Here is a 19161-nt window from a genome sequence, read left to right on the forward strand (position 1 = left end):
GGGCCGGTCTCTCCTGCCGTGCCTGCAGTGAGGGGACCAGAGGAAATGGCCTCAAACTGAAACAAGATAGATTAAGATTATTAAGATTAAATATTATTTTTTTTCTGTTAGTGAGGTCAGGCATTGGAATAGGTTGCCCAGGTGGAGTCACTGGACTGGAGTCCTGGAGGTGTTCAGGAGGAGTCTGGATCTGGCGCTGGGTGATGCGGTTCAGTGGTTCAGGGGTTGCACTAGCAGTGCTGGGCTGACGTTAGGCGTGATGATCTCAAAGGTCTCTTCCAGCCTTGATTATTCTGCGATCCTTTTTAAGACTCCGAGCAGCTTGGCCCCCACACGTAAGCAGCCGCTGCGCTGGTGAATCTCTCCACAGCCCCGTGCGTTCCCGCCCCTCAGCGGCGAGTGGCTCCCTTTGTTACCGGACGGCCCCGCGGCTCCCTCCGCTCCAGCTCCCGATCCCTCACGGCCCCGCCGGGACCGCAGCCCGCGCGCAAGCGCGGAGTGGCCGCGCAGGCGCGCAGCTCCGGGGCGCGCGGGCGGCGCTTCCCCGGGGCGGGCGCGGGCCGAGGCACCGCGCGGGGCGCTCGGAGCGGCCCAGCCCCCGCCCAGCCGGGCATTGTTCCCGGCCCGACTCCGCCGGGAAGTTTCGGCCGCGTCCCGGCTCCGCTCCCCGCCGGGGCGGGGCGCGGGGCGGGGGCGGGGGGCCGGGGCCCCTTTGTCGCCTCCTCCCCGGCGTGCGGCGGCCGGCGCGGGGGGCGAGGCTCACCATGATGGCGGCCGAGGCCGCGGGGGAGGAAGGCGGCTCTGGCGCTTCGGCCGGGACGGCGGTGGCCGGGGCGCCCGGGGAGCCGGGGCAGTGCCTCGCTGTATGCCGGGGCAAGGCGCCGGGGCCGCAGGGCCCGTTGCCGGCTGGCGGCGGCCCCCCGGGCGGGCCGGCTTTGTGCTCCGTGCTGGGGCTGCTGGAGCTGGGCGCGGGGCCTGCCCCTACGGCCGCCGATCCCGGCACCGCCGGCTTCCCCCCACTGCCGCCGCCGCCGCCCCCCTTGGCCGGGGGGCTGGGGACAGTGGACGAAGGGGACTCGCTGGACGGGCCGGAGTACGAGGAGGAGGAGGTGGCCATCCCGCTCAACGCGCCCCCCACCAATCAGTGAGTACCCGCCGGGCCTGGGGAGCGGGGGCCGCACCGGGGAAAGTGTGTCAGACGGCTGGAAGTCCCACAGAAGTTCTGCGTCCCACCCCCCTCGCCTTCCCTCCCTCCCTCTCTCGGTTCCGCTTCAGCAGGAAGGCTGGTGCACCGGGACACTGCCCGGGGAGCCCCAGCCCGGGCGAGGGACACCCGCTGTCCGCAACCCGGGGGGTGAACGGCGGCAGGAGAGGTCGGATTCCTTCCCCTTCACCGAGAGTTGATGTTCCAGTGGTGATTGGGATCAGCTCCTAGGAAAAAGGGCGCTCGAGTTAGTTTTTTGCAAGTTTTCATTGCGATAGTGCAGGCTGCCAGGAAGAGTGAGTTATTCCGGTTGTGGATTAAGCTACCTATGGGGGAAACTTTTCCAATCTCTGGTAGCGCCTTCTCCCTAGAGCCATAAACTTCATTTTTTTTAATAAAAGGAAGAAAAGCTAAACGTGGCATAGAATACTTAATATATCATGTAATCATGGTGTATTGCATTGCCTTCTACTCAAAAAAGTAACGCTTTTCTTTTCCAGTTCATATACACACACAGCCAAAGTAATGCGCACGTTTGGTCTTTTTAACAGTTCAGGCAGTCTGGGACAATGGATTTAAAATGGATTAAATTCAGTTCCGTATTTTAAAGTGTTGACGGGATATTTTTATAAATGGTGTCTAACTGTCTTGCTGTTCAACTAATTTAAAATAAAGTTGTTTGCAATTATGTGATGTTTGGTGAGAGGAGACAATTGGACTAAATTGTAAACCTATAGTTAGGTTTTCTTGTATTTATCCATACATTAGGTTAATCAGGATTCCTTCAGTTCTGGTAATAGAAGGGATCTTGCACTAGAGGCAAACTATTTCTTTGTTTATATTGTGTGAAATATAAGATCAGATAATGTTATGTAGAGTCCATGTAATTAGTAAGTACTCTAAAAGCAGTCTTTGGGTTTCACTATAGAAAATCTGCAGGTTTACGCAAAGTACTTGTAGGGCTTGTATCAGAACAAAAAATAACTGTTTTCTCCGATATTCTTACCGTATTCTCCCCAGAATGAAATTGCTTCAAAGGCTTACATTCTTTCATCAGTGTCTAAATATGTTGTTCCTGAAGCTATGGCAAGTATACTGGATAATGTAGGGAGTTAAGATACAGTTATCTTTATATATATATATGTCAGTTAATTTAAAAACCCATCTGAATTTTGGGGTCTTTCTTAAGTTCTCTCATAACTCCACTGTCAGACTTATCTTCTGCATTGTCACATACTTTCACGATTTCAGGAGCTAGTGTCTTTGTATGTAGAACATAAACTGTAACACTGTAGTATTTTTTTTTAATTAATCTCTCTAACCTTGATAGGCTTTCTGGCAGTCCATTATTCTTTTAATTCCTGGACTTGTGTAAGTTTGTAAATATTAAGGCCTTGCTTTGTGGAGACAGTCTTTGAATAGTCTTAAACTTGTAGAATTCCTTAGTGAGCTAGAAATAGGACTAGGCAGATTTGACAGAAATGTGGGAAATAGAAGCATGTAAAAAGCAAATGCTTTTCAGTCTTGTGTACCAAGCTGGTGAAGTACAGGATTCTGCTTTTCTGGTTTTCTCTCTGAAAGTTCAGACTGCTTTTGTCAGACCTGGCTATGTTCCTCAGTGAACTGAGGAAAAAGCCAAAAAGCAAGGAAAGCAGGGTAATTATTTATGAGCAATCACTTGTTTGATGCTAAATAATTGTTACCACACTGACAATTTGGAATGGGTTTTGCAGTTAGAATATTGTCTTATAAGTCATATGCAAGCATGATGGTTTACCTTTCACAAAAGAGGATGTTAGGTTTCTGACAAGAAGGACAGGCTAGGGGAACACTGCAGCCCTGATTTTGTCTTGGCTCAGAAGGCTACTTACCTTATTTAAAGGGGCATTGATGTTTATAGAGCACCAGGGCTTAGCTCTGTAGCTCTAAATGTTTTTCTCTTGAAGATTCTTAAGTACAGAAACAGACAAGAAGTAAAATACACTTAAAAATTGTTTCAGAAGTTTGTGCCTCCAAATATTTAGCCTTCTCCTTTATAGTTTTTATCCTTGATGTGTGACTTTTCCATAAAAAAATTAAATTGGCTGATTATTTAGAAGCTTTTTTCCCCTTTCATTCATCTCTTATTTATTCTATGCAGTGTCAGTTTTTACCGTTCTCAGTTAAGTCATACAGCTGGCATATGTCAATAGTAAATTCTGTCCTTTCAGTCCTGCTTTTTTATTTTGGAAGTGCCATTTCTTTGTAGTTATACCATTTGTTTCTGTGGAGTTGAACTCTTGATTTATTACCAAAGCCACAGATCAATATTATCCATCATTGCATACCAGGAAAGCTCCAATGTAAGTCTTTAAGAATGGAAATTGATCTTGAAATTTAAACTTGTGTTCAATTTCTCCAGTTGGATGTGATTGCAAACTGCTGTTCCATTTGTTTAAATATGACTGCCAGCTCCACCCTTTCCCACTTCCTCCTAATTCATTCAGTTTTTATAGGAGAAATGCAGGGTGGCTTGTGGATAATTCCATGATTCTGTCACGTGGTTTTGTCTTAGTTGCTTCTAATATGTTATGGGTACATCAGAAAATTAAGAATGCTCTTCACTCCAGGCCTTGCTCTGTGTGATACAAAATTACTGTTCTCTATAGGAATGAAAAGGTGTTAATTCTTTTATAATTGTGACGACTCACTAGGCTTCTTTTCCTTCCCATAGACGTGCATCATGTTTCAGGATTTGCTGAATGATTGGTTACTGACTGTAGGGAGAACTATCTGGTAAATGTTGCTGCTGGTTTTTTCAGGTTCATACTACAATTTTAGATTAGACTTTTAAGTTTAAATAAAAAAAAATTAAAGCATTCTTCACAAACTTAGACACAGCTTTATCACTTCTTCTTCTCCTAGCTTGTTTTACAATTTAAAAAAAAAACCAAAGCAAACAAAAATGCCTAAACAGAAAACAAAATATGAGTTCCCAGTCTCCAAGTTCTAGGCCATAAAGATGTTATAGACAAATGCTTTTTTAAACATGAAAAAGCTTTTAAATACTGTAAAGTTGACATTCTGTCTTTCACAATAAGTAATGTGAAGAGATGGGAAGCGAAGCAGATACAAGTTCTACACTTCCCATCAGGATGCTGTAAATACAGTTTTTTGTGGGAGGTCAGGATATGTCCATCTTTGCTAGCAAGCACCTAATGTGCTTAATTTCCTCTTGTCTTTTTCATGTACCTAAGGAACATGTTAGTGTTAGTGTTTAATTTTGGAGCAGTGGGAGAATGTGTTACATATGTTAGCATGTAACACATCCTCTTTATGCATGAACTCAAAATCTCCCAGTAGGGTTGATTTTTTTTTTTTTTTTTAAATCTTTGATCTGGAGTGAAACTGGCTTAACTGTCTATTCACTGTGTGTGTGTTTTCATATTTTTCTGGAGCACAGCAGTGGTGTGTTTATATTGCAGCTTAATGCTAGGTGGGAGGCACAGGATGCTAGGAAATAAAATGAGCAACTTTGTGCTTGTTTAGGTCCCCTGCCTTCTATCCCATTTGCAAAGCTCAATGACAGAGGCTGAACTAGTGTAAGCAAATGCCTTCAGATTTAGTGAATGAATGCTGGTTCAGTTATTTATATATTTGATTTAAAATCTTAGTTGACAATATTGATTTAGATCCTAGTGTAGCATTAAGATGCTAGGAACAGTTCCAGTATTCTAGGAAAAATGGCATTTTCATGTGATGTTTTTAAGCAGTGGTTATCAGTTTGAAATGGAAATCAATTGAACTGTGAAAGTGGTCAATCACACAAAATAAAATCGGCTGTCAAAATAACAAATCTTGCTGGTTAAAACAAATCTTGCCCAAAGCAGATGTACTCTTACAATCACTCTTGGTGCCTGTTGAGGCAACATAATGAGAAAAAGAGCTGAAGACAGAGGTGGGTAGAGAAATATAAATAAGCAGTGATTGCATGACAGTAGAACATTTTTCCACCTGAACACAGAGTGAAGTTCTAGTATCTTCACATGAGAGCTGGAAGTGTCAAGTTCAGAGTTCTGCACCATTTGTTTGTTTCAGAAGATCATGAAAAGAAATTTTGTTCCGAATAATGGTGAAAGGCCCTTTTGCAGACTGATGAATGAATCTGTTGCACTGGAAACTGAGGGGAAATAATGTTGGCATGTTCAGTTAGGTACTGTATTAAAAAAAAAATGAAATGTGGTATAAATTGATTTTGGCGTACGAGGTTTCTTCTCTTTTTAGCACTTAATGTAGTTAGCAGTGAATATTTTCCTTTTTAGGTAATGAGTTTCTTTATTAATTCCTGTTCTCTATTGCAGGGAAACACCTTATTTTTCTCAGGTTGGTGGATAATGTACTGTTGGGACTACTTACAGAACAGACCTGAATATAAATCTGTTTTTAGTTCTGGCTGTATGTGTGGTATTAGAAGTGTGATCTTCAATGAGTGGTTAAACACAGTGGGGCAGCATCGTACCTAACCCCATACAGGAAGTGAAGCTGTAAGTAAACCGAGCGTGTTGGTTACATAGGTAAATGAAAGCTTCAGATAAAGAAAACCAGAAGAGGGACAGCATTTGAAGCTAGAAAAGGTTTGAGGAGGATTTTTCAGTAGTTTAGTCTGTATTTCTAGTTAACATCAGATGATGTCATTTTGTTTAAACAGTGACGAGAGTCTCTTGACCTGCTCTTTATTTATGTTTTATTTTGTGTCATAGAGTGACTCCCAGAATATCAGTGTGGGACTTCCACACTTCATCAATTGGCCTGCCCTACTGAGAAGCGTAATACCATAGTGAATTTCTTGATCTTTTTTTTCTTAATGTTTTATGGCTGTGGAAGAAGGAGGAACACAAATTTTGCAGTGGGGGAGTGGGTCTCTTCAGCATAGGACTCCATTTTCTTACATACCTATCTTTCTCCCTTAACAAAACCAAAAAAAAGTCTTGGTATTTGTCTTGCTGGTAGACACAATAGGAGAGAGGAGAAGAGATCTTGATTTAACATGATCTTTGTGCTGCACTGAAGTATTGCAGTATGGGTTCCTCAGTGTCCCTCCAGAGTACAATCAGTACAAGTAAAATGTTATCAATGCTTGACAAGGTGTAGATACTTGACTAGCTTTATATAATTTTATATACTATATAAAGACTGAAGGTAGTCTTTAACAGTTTTTGTTTTTAAGTAAAATACCTGCTTTATCCCTCTGGATAATGATAGAGCAGAAAAAAGTTTCTGTTATTACTTGAGTCTGTGTATAAATTTTGGGTTGTGCTGAGAGGATTTATGAGGGGAAAATTGTGCTTAACCAACCTAAGAGCCTTCTGTGATGAGGTTATTGGCTTGGGAGAAAGGGAGAGAGTTTAGCTTAACTTTAGTAAGGCTTTTGAAACCTTCTTCCATAGCCTCCTCACAGACAAGCCCACAGTGTACAGGTTAGGTAAAAGGACAGACATCTCACTGAAAACTTGTTGAATGAGTGGGAACAGAGGGTGGTGATTAGCAGCACAAAGTCCAGGTGAAGGCAACTCACTGGTGGTATTCCCCAGGGTGCATCCAGGGGCCAATACTATATAACATTTTGATTAATGAACTGGATGCTGAGACAGAGTGCGTGCACCCTTAGCAAGTTCACAGACAATGCAAAACAGAAAGGAATAGCAGCTGCATCAGGTGGGTGTGCTGACATCCAGAATGATGCGGACAGGCTGGAGAATTGGGCTGCCAAGGATCTTGTGAAGTTAAACAAAGGAACTGCAAAGCTCCGGCAGTGGGGAGTAGTAACTCCAAGCACCTGGTGGGGCAGAGCATTTGGAAAGCAGCTCTGCAGAAAAGGATGTGGGTGTCAGGACCTGAGCAGAGCCACCAGTGTGCCTGCATGGCAAGAAGGCTGATGTTGTCTTGGGCTGCATTGGGAGGAGCATTGTCAGCAGCTTGAGGGGGATGATCCTTTCCCTCCGTAATGGTGAGACACATCTAGGCTGCTGTGTCTGGTGCTGGGCTCATCAGTACAAGAGAGACATGGACCTACTGGAAACAGTCCAGTGCAGGGCCATCAAGGTGATGAAGGGACTGAATCATCTGTCAGATTAAGAGAGGCCAAGAGAGCTGGGACTGTTCTGGAGGAGTCTTGAGTGGGTCTTAAACATGAGTATAAAGATCTGATGGGATGGGATGGGATGAGATGAGAGAGCCAGACTAACTTCAGTGGTTGCTGTGACAGGTCAAGAGGCAATGGAGACAAATTAAAAAACTTGAATTTCCATCTAAATACAAAAGAATTATTTTTTTTTTTAATGGTGGAGGTTGTCAAACAGTGATAGAAATTGCTGAGAGTGGTCATGGAGTCTCTGTAGTTGGAAGATGTTCATAATGCAATGGAACATGTCCCTGAGCAACTGGATGTAGCTGATCCTACCTGTACAGGGTGGGGGGGGCAAGGTCGAACTGGATGATCCCCAGTGGTTACCTGTGGTGATTCTATCTAGATGTATAATTGTTTGGGTTTTTTTTGTGAGTATAAAGTTTCATCAGGGTTGGAATATATAGAACCATAGAACCAAAAAATGGCCCAGATTAGGAGGGACCTTGGAAGATCCTGTGTCCCAAACTTTTGTGGGAAAGGGAGTCTCATCTCATCTTGTCTCATGGCTGGGCTTCGCGAACGAAGATTTGGGAAGGGCTCTACCCACGTTTGTTGCAAGTGCGTTGGTGGCTGAAAAGGCCAATACGAGATAGGCATGACCGGTTGCAAAAGGCACAGCAGAAAGACTCCTTAGGTGGTATATTCTGCAAGACATGATTCTTTCTGCACTGCCTTTTCTCCTCAAGAGTGATCCTGCATGTGTTCTCAAAAGCATCAGCAGCGTTACAGATAGTGTGTCTCCTGGTCTCCCAATTGGAGCCCAGAGTAGGCCAGTTATGGTGGTCAGTATGGCCAAGGCTGAGATGTTGTTTCAGGGAGTCCTTGTATGGGAAAGGGAGTATAGCTGAGATTATCTATCATCCTGTCCAGTCACATCTTGAAAACCTCCAGTGAGGTTTTTCTTCTTCCTGAGGGAGTTTAAATGAATAACTTTAACTACTGGAACACTGTGATGAGATGCCCCTGAGCCTTCTCTTGTTCAGTGAGAAGGGGCCAAGCTCATTCTTTTGTCACAGGGCAGGTTTTCCAGCCCTTTGTTCATCTTTTTCGGTCCTCCTTGGGGCCCTCTCCAGTCTGTTCACAGCTTTCTTGACTTGTATGGAGCAGAACTGGACACAGTTCTCCAGTGGCAGCCTCACAGCTGGGTGGAGTGGGATGATCACCATCTAGATTTAGCCAACCTTTAATGATCAATTCAGGAATCATATGGTTATTATGTGTAGATTTGTGTAAGATGTTTCTATGAAATTTTGTTCTCCTTCTTTATTGTTACTATTTTTAGCCCACCTGTTGCTTTCCATAAAATTATGCATATGTATGTAAATATTCAGCCATGTGTAGCACATGCACAATAGGATATTCTATGGCTGATTAGGTTTTCTATGGTTATTTTATAGATAAATTGCATCATTTTTTATATGTAAAATTTAAGAGTAACCATAAATCAATCAATTTCTTCTCAATATTGCTGTCTTAGAGTTAGCACGAGAGATGTTACAAGATTCAAGCTTGGATACTTGCATAATTAAAAGGGGTGATAGAGAAGTGTCTTTATTCCTCTAGAAGCAAAATACTACCAAGCCTCTGTAGTAATCATCTCAATTATTCAAATCTAGAAACAGGTTTTTTTTCCTCTTCTTAGTTGTATACACAATTTTATGTCATGTCATTAGATTTGTTGTGTATGGGTTGTACTCTCTACAAACTGTCAGGGTTTTCTCATTATAGAAGCAGTTATCTATCTGTGGGCATGACACATCTCTCTAGAGAGGCAATCCAGCTTGCAGGAGGAGGTGAGAGTGAAACACAAAAGCAAAACCTGTGCTTTGTTAGTGAGAGTGAGGTGGAAGGAGGAGAGAAAGGTGAAGGAGCCTCTGGTAGATTTAATGAGGGTAATGGCTGACAAGTTGAAGAACATCTTAGAATTTCCTTAATTATTGTAAAAAAGTATCTGCTTATTTGTGTAGTACTATTAACATTATTTCTGTAGTAGTTACTCCCAGTTCAAACAGAAAAAGGTGCATTTTTGACCTGAGGGCCCAGTTAACATAGCATGTAAAAATGGGAAGTTTCTAGCTAAAACCTTTAATGAATTCCAGAATTCATTTCCTAATCTGATCCTTCAGTAGGAAAAATGCAAGCTGTTTCAAGAGCTATTTTTCATCAGGTTTAGCTGTATTTCACTTGCTTATTGGTGGCTCTTGCAAAAAATGAGATAGTCAATCTTTTCAGTGCTGGATATTATGCTGTTGTCACATCTCTGTCTCTTAAAGTTATAGCATTGTTTGCTACAGCAATTGAAACTTTTAGAACCTTTCTGCCCTTTCTGAAGTTAATTAAATGTATTCTTCTTCTACTGTATGCTTATCTTGCTCTTTCATCTTTGTGTAGTCTCTTTGTTAAGACATACTGAGGTTTTTGTTTGATCTGTTTTGTTCATCTCAGAGCTCCTTTATCTTAGAGGTGCATCCATTTTAGCATATTTGCAGATCTTTTTCTGGTAGCAAGTTTTTTGTGATGTGGAGAGCTGCAAAGATTTGGTCAAAAATTGGTAACTACTGAATAGTAACTAATAAGACAGGAGGAGGAGGTGAATTTAGTAAAGTCTGACTGAAATTTAGTTTAAGCTCTACAAATTATGTGCATAAAGGCAGTAATCAGCCTTACAAATCTGATGGAGATGGGGGATAAAGTGCTAAAAGGCAGAGTCTGGATACAAATGGTAAAGCTAAGAATGCGTTTTAGGCTGAGAGAAGCTGTAAGACTGAAATGAAACTTAAACAGTGAATAGGAGCATTGAATCTTCAGATGGAAGGCTTGAGGGGAGCATGGTTGATGTTAACAGAATAAGAAGACATTCAAGATGTTTTGTTGTGTAATTTTCTCCTTTGTCTTCATGAAATTGTACTTGAGACTTCTGTGTGCCTTTTGAAATTGAGGATTTTCTCCAGTTCTAGGTAATCTTTGCTGTTTTGCTTCTAATTGGAACAGAGCTCATGGTCTCAGGAGGTGGTAACAAGAATCTGTAATGTGTGAAAGGTGCTGAGGCGGTGTCTGAATTGCTAAAAGGGGGGCTCTGATGTGACTCCTTCAAGTTCTCTGTTGTTTTTAATGGGTTTTCTGGAAGCAGCAAGTTATGGCTGAGAAGAGCTGTGAGTGAAGTGGATATGACATTTAATGACTTTTTTTTCTGTGCACTATAGCTTTTTCTATATGGAAATAGAGAGGTCTGCAGCTGTTATCAACATCTGTATTTGTTCTAAAATGCTGAAATTCACTTTTTCTCCCCTTCTGCAATTTATCTTTCATTGTCTCGTCACTAACCTACTGTGTTCCCAAGTAAAAATTGCAGTGTACTGTAAGAGCAGAATTCTTTAGTGGAACAGCAAAGCTTCATACTTGTGTTTCCCACATGTAAAAAAGAAATATGTAAATAAAAGGACTTGCTTGTACAGCGTGACATGCTTCCACGCACAATAGCAACTGACTCCTTCCACATGGTAAATTTACCATCTGCTACCTCTTTGTGAGCAGCCTCTGCCTTGCATGTGCCTTGTGTGTCCATGTTGGGGCCAGAAGCCCTGTTGCTGTGGGCTTGCTAAAGGGATGCAGTGTAGCTGCAGTCCTGCTCACAGCAGAGAGTGCTGGCTGGGCCTGATCGGACTGGTGTGGCTGGGTGTGTGGTACTCAGCATCTTCCTTGGAGCATACGAAAATTTAAGGATCTCTTGTTTGCATGCAGACCAAAGGTAACAGCTCTGACTGCAGTGCAGCTTATTCCATGAGGTTTATGATTTGGCATATGGCTGTCAACCACTGGATGTAGCTGTGACTGTAGTGTAGAGACCATTCTCTTGCACAGCTCTGTATTTCTTGGGTTGATACATAAGCTGTTTGTGATATTATTGTTTCTGCGTTCTGTCTGCTTGCTGTCATTAAGATCCTGATATATAGGGTTGGGGTTTTGAACATGCTGCTTTTGATTTAAACTGGCAGATGGAAGTATTTTCATGCACAGTTTTTGACTGGTTTGGGAAACATGGAAGTCTATTATTAGTATTCTCTTAGAAGCAAAATAAAAAACAATTATACAAGTTTATTAAGGCAGATAGTTAAACAGGTGGTCAGAGAAACAACCACCGGAATTGTGATCTGTAGTTGGTAGGACATTTTATATTTGAATCATTTCATAACATTCTCTTACAAGGCTACTAAAGTTTTCTCTTTCAGATCTTGTTGTAAAAGCAACTATATTGTTAGAGCACTAGCTGTGATTTAGAATGTCATTGAATTGTTTGCTTAAAACACACTGAAAATAGTGGATTGTCAGCATGTAAGAAGTTGCAGAGTTAATGTTAGAAATACACAGGTGTTCCTAGATAGGACTAGGCGGGCAAGCAGAGGCAACTAGAAATTATGGCGATCTTGTCTTTTGCAATGAGGGAGGATATACATCTAAGTGGTAGCGAATTATTGTTTTGAGTGCAGGCATTTGATAGTCATAGCCACGTGGCAACTTCATGTTTGAAGAGCAAGGCAAGTTTTTTAAGTGATACCTTCCAATCCAAATCGTAATTCCTTTCATGAGACTTTTAGTGCACTGTACATAGCACTTCCTTTTGCATCTGTTAAGAACCTGTATGGTTAAGCATTGCTTCTGACTGTGAAAACATTAACCTTGAAGCTGTTTTGGTTGAAAAATACTGAAGTTGTTGGTCTTGACTTACAAAACTCAGAGGGAGAGGTGGTTTCTTTTGGTGTATTTTTGCAGAAATAATGAGCTCAAGCTTCACTAATATACTTGATTGAAGGTTAAAACCAAAGAATCTGGGACTTCATTTCATTTCAGAAATTATGGTAGTGTGGTCGTATCCTTCACAGTGTTTGCAGTCTGTTCTCTGATGAAATTACAAATATGGCAGGTTCTGTAATTTACTCATTTCTGTTGTACTTTCTTTGGCACTGACCATTGAATGGATCTTTCTGTGTAACTGACAATACAGCATAAGTGTTCTTAACATTTTTCATCAGTGCTTGGTACATTCATCAGTATTCACAGAAAAATTGATCTATGGGTATATTTCAAAGCAAAAAAAAACCCCACAGCAGTTTAACAGAAGTATTAAGAAAATATATAATGCAACTCCTTAGCCGAGCACTTAATAGCCTTAAATCAAATCAAATACTTCAGTTTTGTAAAACAGTCTTTACTGCTTGCATCATTACCTTCAAGAACTTTGATATCGAATTTGTAGAGTGCATCTTTCTATGACACTGAAAACAGGCAATAAGTAGATGAATTATAAGATGTGCACTTCTGACTACGAAGTCTTTCAACACTCTTAGATTGTATATTGCTTGAATAAACTGGTTTTGTCTAGTGATAAAATTCTGCTCTCTGGAAAAATGTAGTTATTTCTTGACAAGCATTTTGCATACTCTAATGGTATCATACATACTTGCACTTGAGTATGTATCCTGTTCTTTAAAGATGTGTACTATCTACAGAGGCTTCCTGAGGATGATGTCACTTGAACTGTTCTCTGTTATCATTGCTCAACACTGACTGCTTTGCTGCAATTTGTATTAAATTTAGCGTTAATATTTATCTCTGTGGGTAGTGCTATATAGAGTAATTTGTGCATTACACTAATGCATAGTGAGCTGTAAAATACGGTGTTTTTTCCATCAGAAGTTAATATTTCAAATACCAACTCAGTGACACTGATTTTAGTTGCACTCAGAAGTTAACTCGATATTTTTATTTCAGAAAACAAACTTTTCCTTAAAAGGGGCAGCAAGTAATTTTTAACCTTGCTTTACCAGTAATAAATGTTTTCTGGTAGGGTTGATGTAAGATGGTTGAATGGGACAGAGTGCTTGTTCAGTGCTAGAGAAAGTGACCTCCCATATGTGGGCTATACCAATATATATATTGCTGTCGCCATCAAGGAGGGTGTTCTCCTTGTTCAGAGCTTCTGGACTGAAAATTGGAGCACCCACGTTTGTGCTGTCATTGTTAGAAATCCCTGTCCCTTGCAGAAAAGTCGATTGTTTTGTTTGCATATGATCCTGCCTTTTTTTTTCTCAGTAAATTTTTTATTGGTAATTTCTGTTCTTACTAAGACTTCCACCTTCCTCATTTTGAAATTGTGCCTTTTTTTTTTTTTAGTTTGGCACTGTAATACATGTGTTTCTCAAAAGAATTAAGATTATTTTTCTGATGTGGGTGATAAATAGGAACAAATAAAAGCACAGTAAACCTATTGTTAGTTTAAAATAGACTTTATGGAATGTTGGTTTCCTTGAATTTCTTGATCAGGAAAGCTTCTTGTATCTCTAGGCAGTTTCATACTTCATGAAAGTCAGGCTATCCAGGAAAGCAGAGCCCAGTGGTGACATGTGCTGGGAACAAACTCACTCGAGTTTCACCTATGCTATGCACACTGACAAGCAGAGTATTTTATCCTAGGTACTTCAAAACTGACAGTTTTGATTTTGTTTCATTTCCTAAAGGACCCTTCTGGGAGGGGAAGTATGATCCACTTTTTTGTGGACCATCTTTGAATGACAGGTTTCTGTTCACAAGGCTGCTGTGCCCTGGAATGGGATGACACAGGATCTCGGTAATGTAACTTGGCCTGCAGCGGTCTTAAGTGCTGTGTGTTGCACATACACAACAGTGCTCTTTCTGGTTGAACTTGTTTTGATCAGGATGAGGAAGAGAGGCAAATGAGACCTGTATTAGCAAGCACATGGCTTTGCCAGGGTAAACAGTATCTGTGCTGGTGCTGCTTCTACTGGTAAAACGATTTTTACTAGTTTAGTCTATCTGATTTTTCTTTCGACAAAAGCTCTCAAAGCTTTGGCTTCCATTTTGTAGAAAAAAAAATGCATCTGGTCAGATTTTATCAACAGTTTAGCTATTGATTTTTTTTGGAACTGCAATCTGTGACATATTTGGTATTCTTGCATATATTAGTTCAAAAGGTCATTTACATATCTCTTCCAAATTGCATTTTTGTGACTCTTGAAAGACATATGTGAAGTGTTAGAACTAAAAGGCACGTGATCTGAAGTAGTGAAGTATTTAAATTGTCTAAAACAGTGGCTGTTTGGAAGGTGATGTTTTCTTGAATATAAAAATTAAAGTTTGAATTAAGCAGAGTTAGTTGGTGGAGCTAATGAATTATTACAGTATATAGCTCTGGAACATGCTGTGGCTCTGTGAAGGTGGTGAGAGCAATGGTTGGCCCTATTTGAAAAGTACTCTCCATTGCTGCCTTTTTTTTTTTTAAGGAAGTAATATTTGATCATTTTGGATAGAACAGGGGTTCTCACAAAGGCTTGTAAATAAACTGAGTAAGGTGATTGAATGCTTGAATGATAACAGTAGATTGAAGTATTCCCTTGTTGTACTTTGCAGTCTGTGATTTGCTATGCATCAGCACTCATTTTCAATTGATAGGGTACACATCGTGATTAGGAAAGATGGCTTTGGGGCTGGATGGTGGTCTGGTGGCTGCTGTCCCATTCACAGGCTTTGCTGCAGCAGTATCTCTGTCAGCTGATAAGCAAGCTGATACCATGCACTTCTCAGTTTGTGCTTTTGAAATATCCAGCCTGAACTAAAGCCTGTGTAGGCTTAAAATGCAGGAGTCTTCCAAGTCAGATCATTCATCTCTACATCTCATTCATCTCCTGTTTAAAATAAGCAAATTAGGGAGGAGTAAAAAACTGAGGATACGTATAGACCCTCCACCTGTTAGGGTGGTTCCTTGGGAAAAGCAGGTTATCTGAAAAACTTGGCTGTGTTAAAAGTATTGTTTATTAGAAATAGGTAAACTTGGAGGTTAAACTTGTAGCAATGTAATAACTTCGAAACAAAGCTTTGAAGTTACATCACTTTTGACTGAAATCTTTTGTTAGTTTCATAGATCTGTTGTGTGAGAATAAACAAAACCCTTAAGTTCTAAGGACACCCATTGTTACTCTTTTTCAGGTGGTATCATGGAAAACTTGACCGAACAATTGCAGAAGAACGTCTTCGACAAGCGGGAAAACCTGGAAGTTACCTTATTCGAGAGAGTGATCGGAGACCAGGTTCATTTGTGCTTTCATTCCTTAGTAAAACAAATGTCAATCATTTTAGGTGAGAATTAAATGTTTTATTTTGAATACTGTGATCCATTTATTTTTTGTTTCAGAACTCAGTAGGGTGCAAGCAGAAAACTACCATTGTATTATAATTCAATATTTTTTACTCTTTATGCTTATGTTGTACAGCTTTTTACTTGTGTTTAATTGTTTTAAAATATGATGCTTAAAATTACTTTATAAAATAAAGAACAAAAGTGTCAGGAAACCGAAAATATCTGTATACAGAAGCTAGTCTAAAGTGGTTTTGAATAGACTTTAAGCAACATACAGGCTTCATTAGTCAGTCAAGGAGATTGTTTTGAGTCTGTTCCATAGTAGTCATTGTAGCTCACATGGCACAGTTAAAGTGCTAGCACATCTGTTTGCTTCCTTAATTTGGAGGGGAAAAAAATGAAAAAAAAGAACCCAGGAAAAAAAAAAGGAAGAAAAAGAAGAAACAAAGAGGTATTTAATAATCAAAACGTTTGCTGGAAACAGCTTTCAGCATGTGTTAGAATTAGTTGTTTGTAATACAAGTAGCTCTTTATCCAGAGTGGTAGCTTGGATTACTTTACCATTGTCAAACAAGTGTGCATTATGAAGTTCGTTTATTCCTTGGTGTAAATGAGGTGTATTCTTAGAGCAGCTTGAAGGTTAGTCAGCAAGTGGAGTGCTGCAGTGTAATGTTCCTCTTTACAAAATAGGAAGGCAAATGCATTTCTTCAGCAGTAAAAGAAGTATTTGTCAGTTGTCTTGGTCCTAACAAACAAGTTGGAAGCAAATACTTCTTACGAAGTTGGGAACTATCCAGAATACCATCTTATGAGCCACTATGTGCATGGCTTGCAAATGTAGGGAGGTTTTGGTTGCATCTACTGTGTGATGAAGTGTGATTCAGAGGTCTTGATGTACTATAGCCATGAAGGCATAATTCTACTAAGTGCAGACAATGTGACACACAGAAAGTACCTTATGTTTGCATCTTGCCGTCTGAGCTCTCAATTTCAGCTTCTCAGCTGTACTGATACACATACGGGAACTGCTTCCTGTGTAGCAGTAGCAGAAAAGGAAACTCTGGCCATACTTGCCTTCTAGCCCTGTTTTGAAGTCTTGGATTATTTTTAAGAGCTTCTCCTTTTGAAGTCAGTGTCAGGCAATTGGCTGTTGGTTTATGCACCTCGTAAAAGTGGGTGCATCTTGGATAGAAAATAATCAAATGATTTCCAATTCCCTAAGAAAAATATTTTCAATCCTTAAGGAATCTTTCTTTCAGTTCTTTTGATGTCCCTTGAAAGTTGTATACAGTCATATATGCAGCATGTTTTTGGTGAGTCAGTGATACAATATACTTTGAGAGAATATATTTATTTTTAATCTTTTCCTTCAGAGTTTTCGATGATTACAGAAGTCTTTCTGTATTTGCTAACTCAGTGTTCTGAAGAAAGGTTTCATTTAAGCTTGATGAAATAATAATCCAAAACACTAAATTTCATTTAGAACCTAATCCCTGTTGAATAATTTGCCAAGGAGTCTTAGAGAAAATCTGCTAAAACACCTAGCCTGTGTCCTTAGAGTTGTATTGTTTTCTGACTCCCCTTGCAGTGCTATATGCTTATAAACTTTAGATTTAATCTCTGAAGATTCATCTCTATGTACATTTTATGTCACTGTTTGGGAGAAATAATTTAGTTCAAACTATGCATTAAAGAATCTCTGCTTTAAGAAAAATCACCAACCTTAAATAATAATAAACAGTTCTGTAGGAAGTTAAATTACTGAAATGGTTGTGTAAGCTTTTTCCCATTAGTTATCAATTTTTTAATTTGAGTATAAAGGACATACTTTGATTATTCTGAAGTAATTTCTTAACGATTAATATGGATGCTAAGCTAGCTGTAACGAAGGGACTAATTTTTGAAGGTGTTAGTTTTCTGTATTGTATAATCAAATGTAGTAATTTTTTGTTAAAATACTTTGCTACTTCATTAAATTTGTCTGTGATCATAAAAGGTGTATGTCCTGTATGATACAAATAATAATACTGTTGTGTCTACCAGTGCATTGCTTCAGTTTTCCAGGACACTCAACACATTTTTCTCCTTTTAGTTTCAGTTAGTTCTGACAAATGTACTGTCTTTTCTGTAAATCAGCACTTTCTTTAGATAGAAGACTGGTGTATTATGCAATATATATCTGTAATTTTTGATTAAATATTCATTAGCTAAGGTTTAATTAAATGTTTATAGAGATCCTGTAATACTGCATTTTGCTGCATATAGGCACTGTTTTAAGAATCAAACATGATCCTAATCTCCTTTTCTTTAAAAAAAAAAAAGGTAGCAAAAATTTTTCAAGTGTCAAACTTCTTTTTTTTTAATTAACAGGATTATTGCCATGTGCGGGGATTATTACATTGGTGGACGTCGTTTTGCTTCACTCTCAGACCTGATCGGTTATTACAGTCACGTGTCCTGTTTACTGAAAGGGGAAAAGCTGCTATTTCCAGTAGCACCTCCAGAGGCAAGTAGTAACATTTTATAGCAAAATTCTGAATTGGAACTTAACCTAAATGTTCTTAACTTTAATCATCATTCATAGTTATCTTTGGGAAAACCACTTTAGAAAGTTTCCTGTAGTTCTGCAAAGGCATGTGTGGAACTATAGGGAATATAAAAATGCATTTTTACTGATACAAAGTAGTGATTTAAAAAAACCCCACTATTTATTGAAAATATATAATAAGGAAGCTAGAGGTGTTGCAGTTATCTCCAAATGTAGTAACAGCATTTTAAGTAGACAGAAATAAACAAGAAAGTGTGCAGATCTTGGCTAATAAAGAGCACTGTTGTAATGTAACCTTCACTGCTCTGTGGTATCAAGCGATGGTTTCAAAATATGCAGTCTGGAGATAACCAAGGTTTCTTTCAAGTGCCCATCCTTTAAACAATATAAGTAATTAAAATGAAACAAAACATTGCATAATATCCCACGCAACAAAACCCAAAACCTAAATAACAATGTTTCTAAATGTTAAACTTCTGGACATTTCTTCCAGTCTAAGTGAAAAAGAAGTTTAAAATGAGAGCTCTCTTAGCTAAGTGTATGAATTATGCATTTCCAGCTCTCAGTGGTTTTGAGCTTTGAAAGTTCAAAACTGGCAGGGGAGATATAAGTGATGTTACCAGTCCTTTGCCTCAGAATAGCATAATGCTGGGGAGAAGGATTCTACGCTATAGAGAAGAGTATTATCTTTGATCTCTCCTCTTACATTGTAGCCTGTGGAGGACAGAAGGAGAGTTCGAGCAATTCTACCTTACACCAAAGTGCCAGAAACTGATGAAATAAGGTATGTTTGAATAATAGTAGTAGCTGCAAAATTCTCAAGAGTACTTACGAATACTGAGGATTTAAGTAGATGTTCTGGGCAAATACTGCCCAGCTGCATCTTTAAACTTAACACAGATTAAAGGATGATGCCTCTCTGTTCTTTCTTTGGAAATAAGACTTTTTATTCTCAGTATTTGTTTATATTAGTTGTAAGGGAAGGTACATTAAGTTTATAGAAATAAAATTAGTAATGTTATAGTTTTTAAAAGCCCTAGATTTTTACCAAAAAAGTAAGTTTGTGTGAAAGAATTCTGTGCGGAAATGCC

General features: G+C 39.7%; 1 protein-coding gene across 1 annotated transcript in view; it reads left to right on the forward strand.

Moving 5' to 3' along the window:
• The first annotated feature begins 609 nt into the window (after window positions 1-609).
• The window catches only part of RASA1 (RAS p21 protein activator 1), a 50882-nt gene continuing 32330 nt past the window's right edge, over window positions 610-19161 (forward strand). The window contains exons 1-4 of the mRNA XM_064642910.1: window positions 610-1144; window positions 15372-15521; window positions 17893-18028; window positions 18784-18854. Coding sequence (XP_064498980.1) covers window positions 765-1144; window positions 15372-15521; window positions 17893-18028; window positions 18784-18854 — 737 coding nt within the window. The 5' untranslated portion in view covers window positions 610-764. The remainder of the gene's footprint in view (window positions 1145-15371; window positions 15522-17892; window positions 18029-18783; window positions 18855-19161) is intronic.

This window comes from Pseudopipra pipra, chromosome Z (assembly GCF_036250125.1).
Source record: "Pseudopipra pipra isolate bDixPip1 chromosome Z, bDixPip1.hap1, whole genome shotgun sequence".
Taxonomy (NCBI): Eukaryota; Metazoa; Chordata; class Aves; order Passeriformes; family Pipridae; genus Pseudopipra; species Pseudopipra pipra.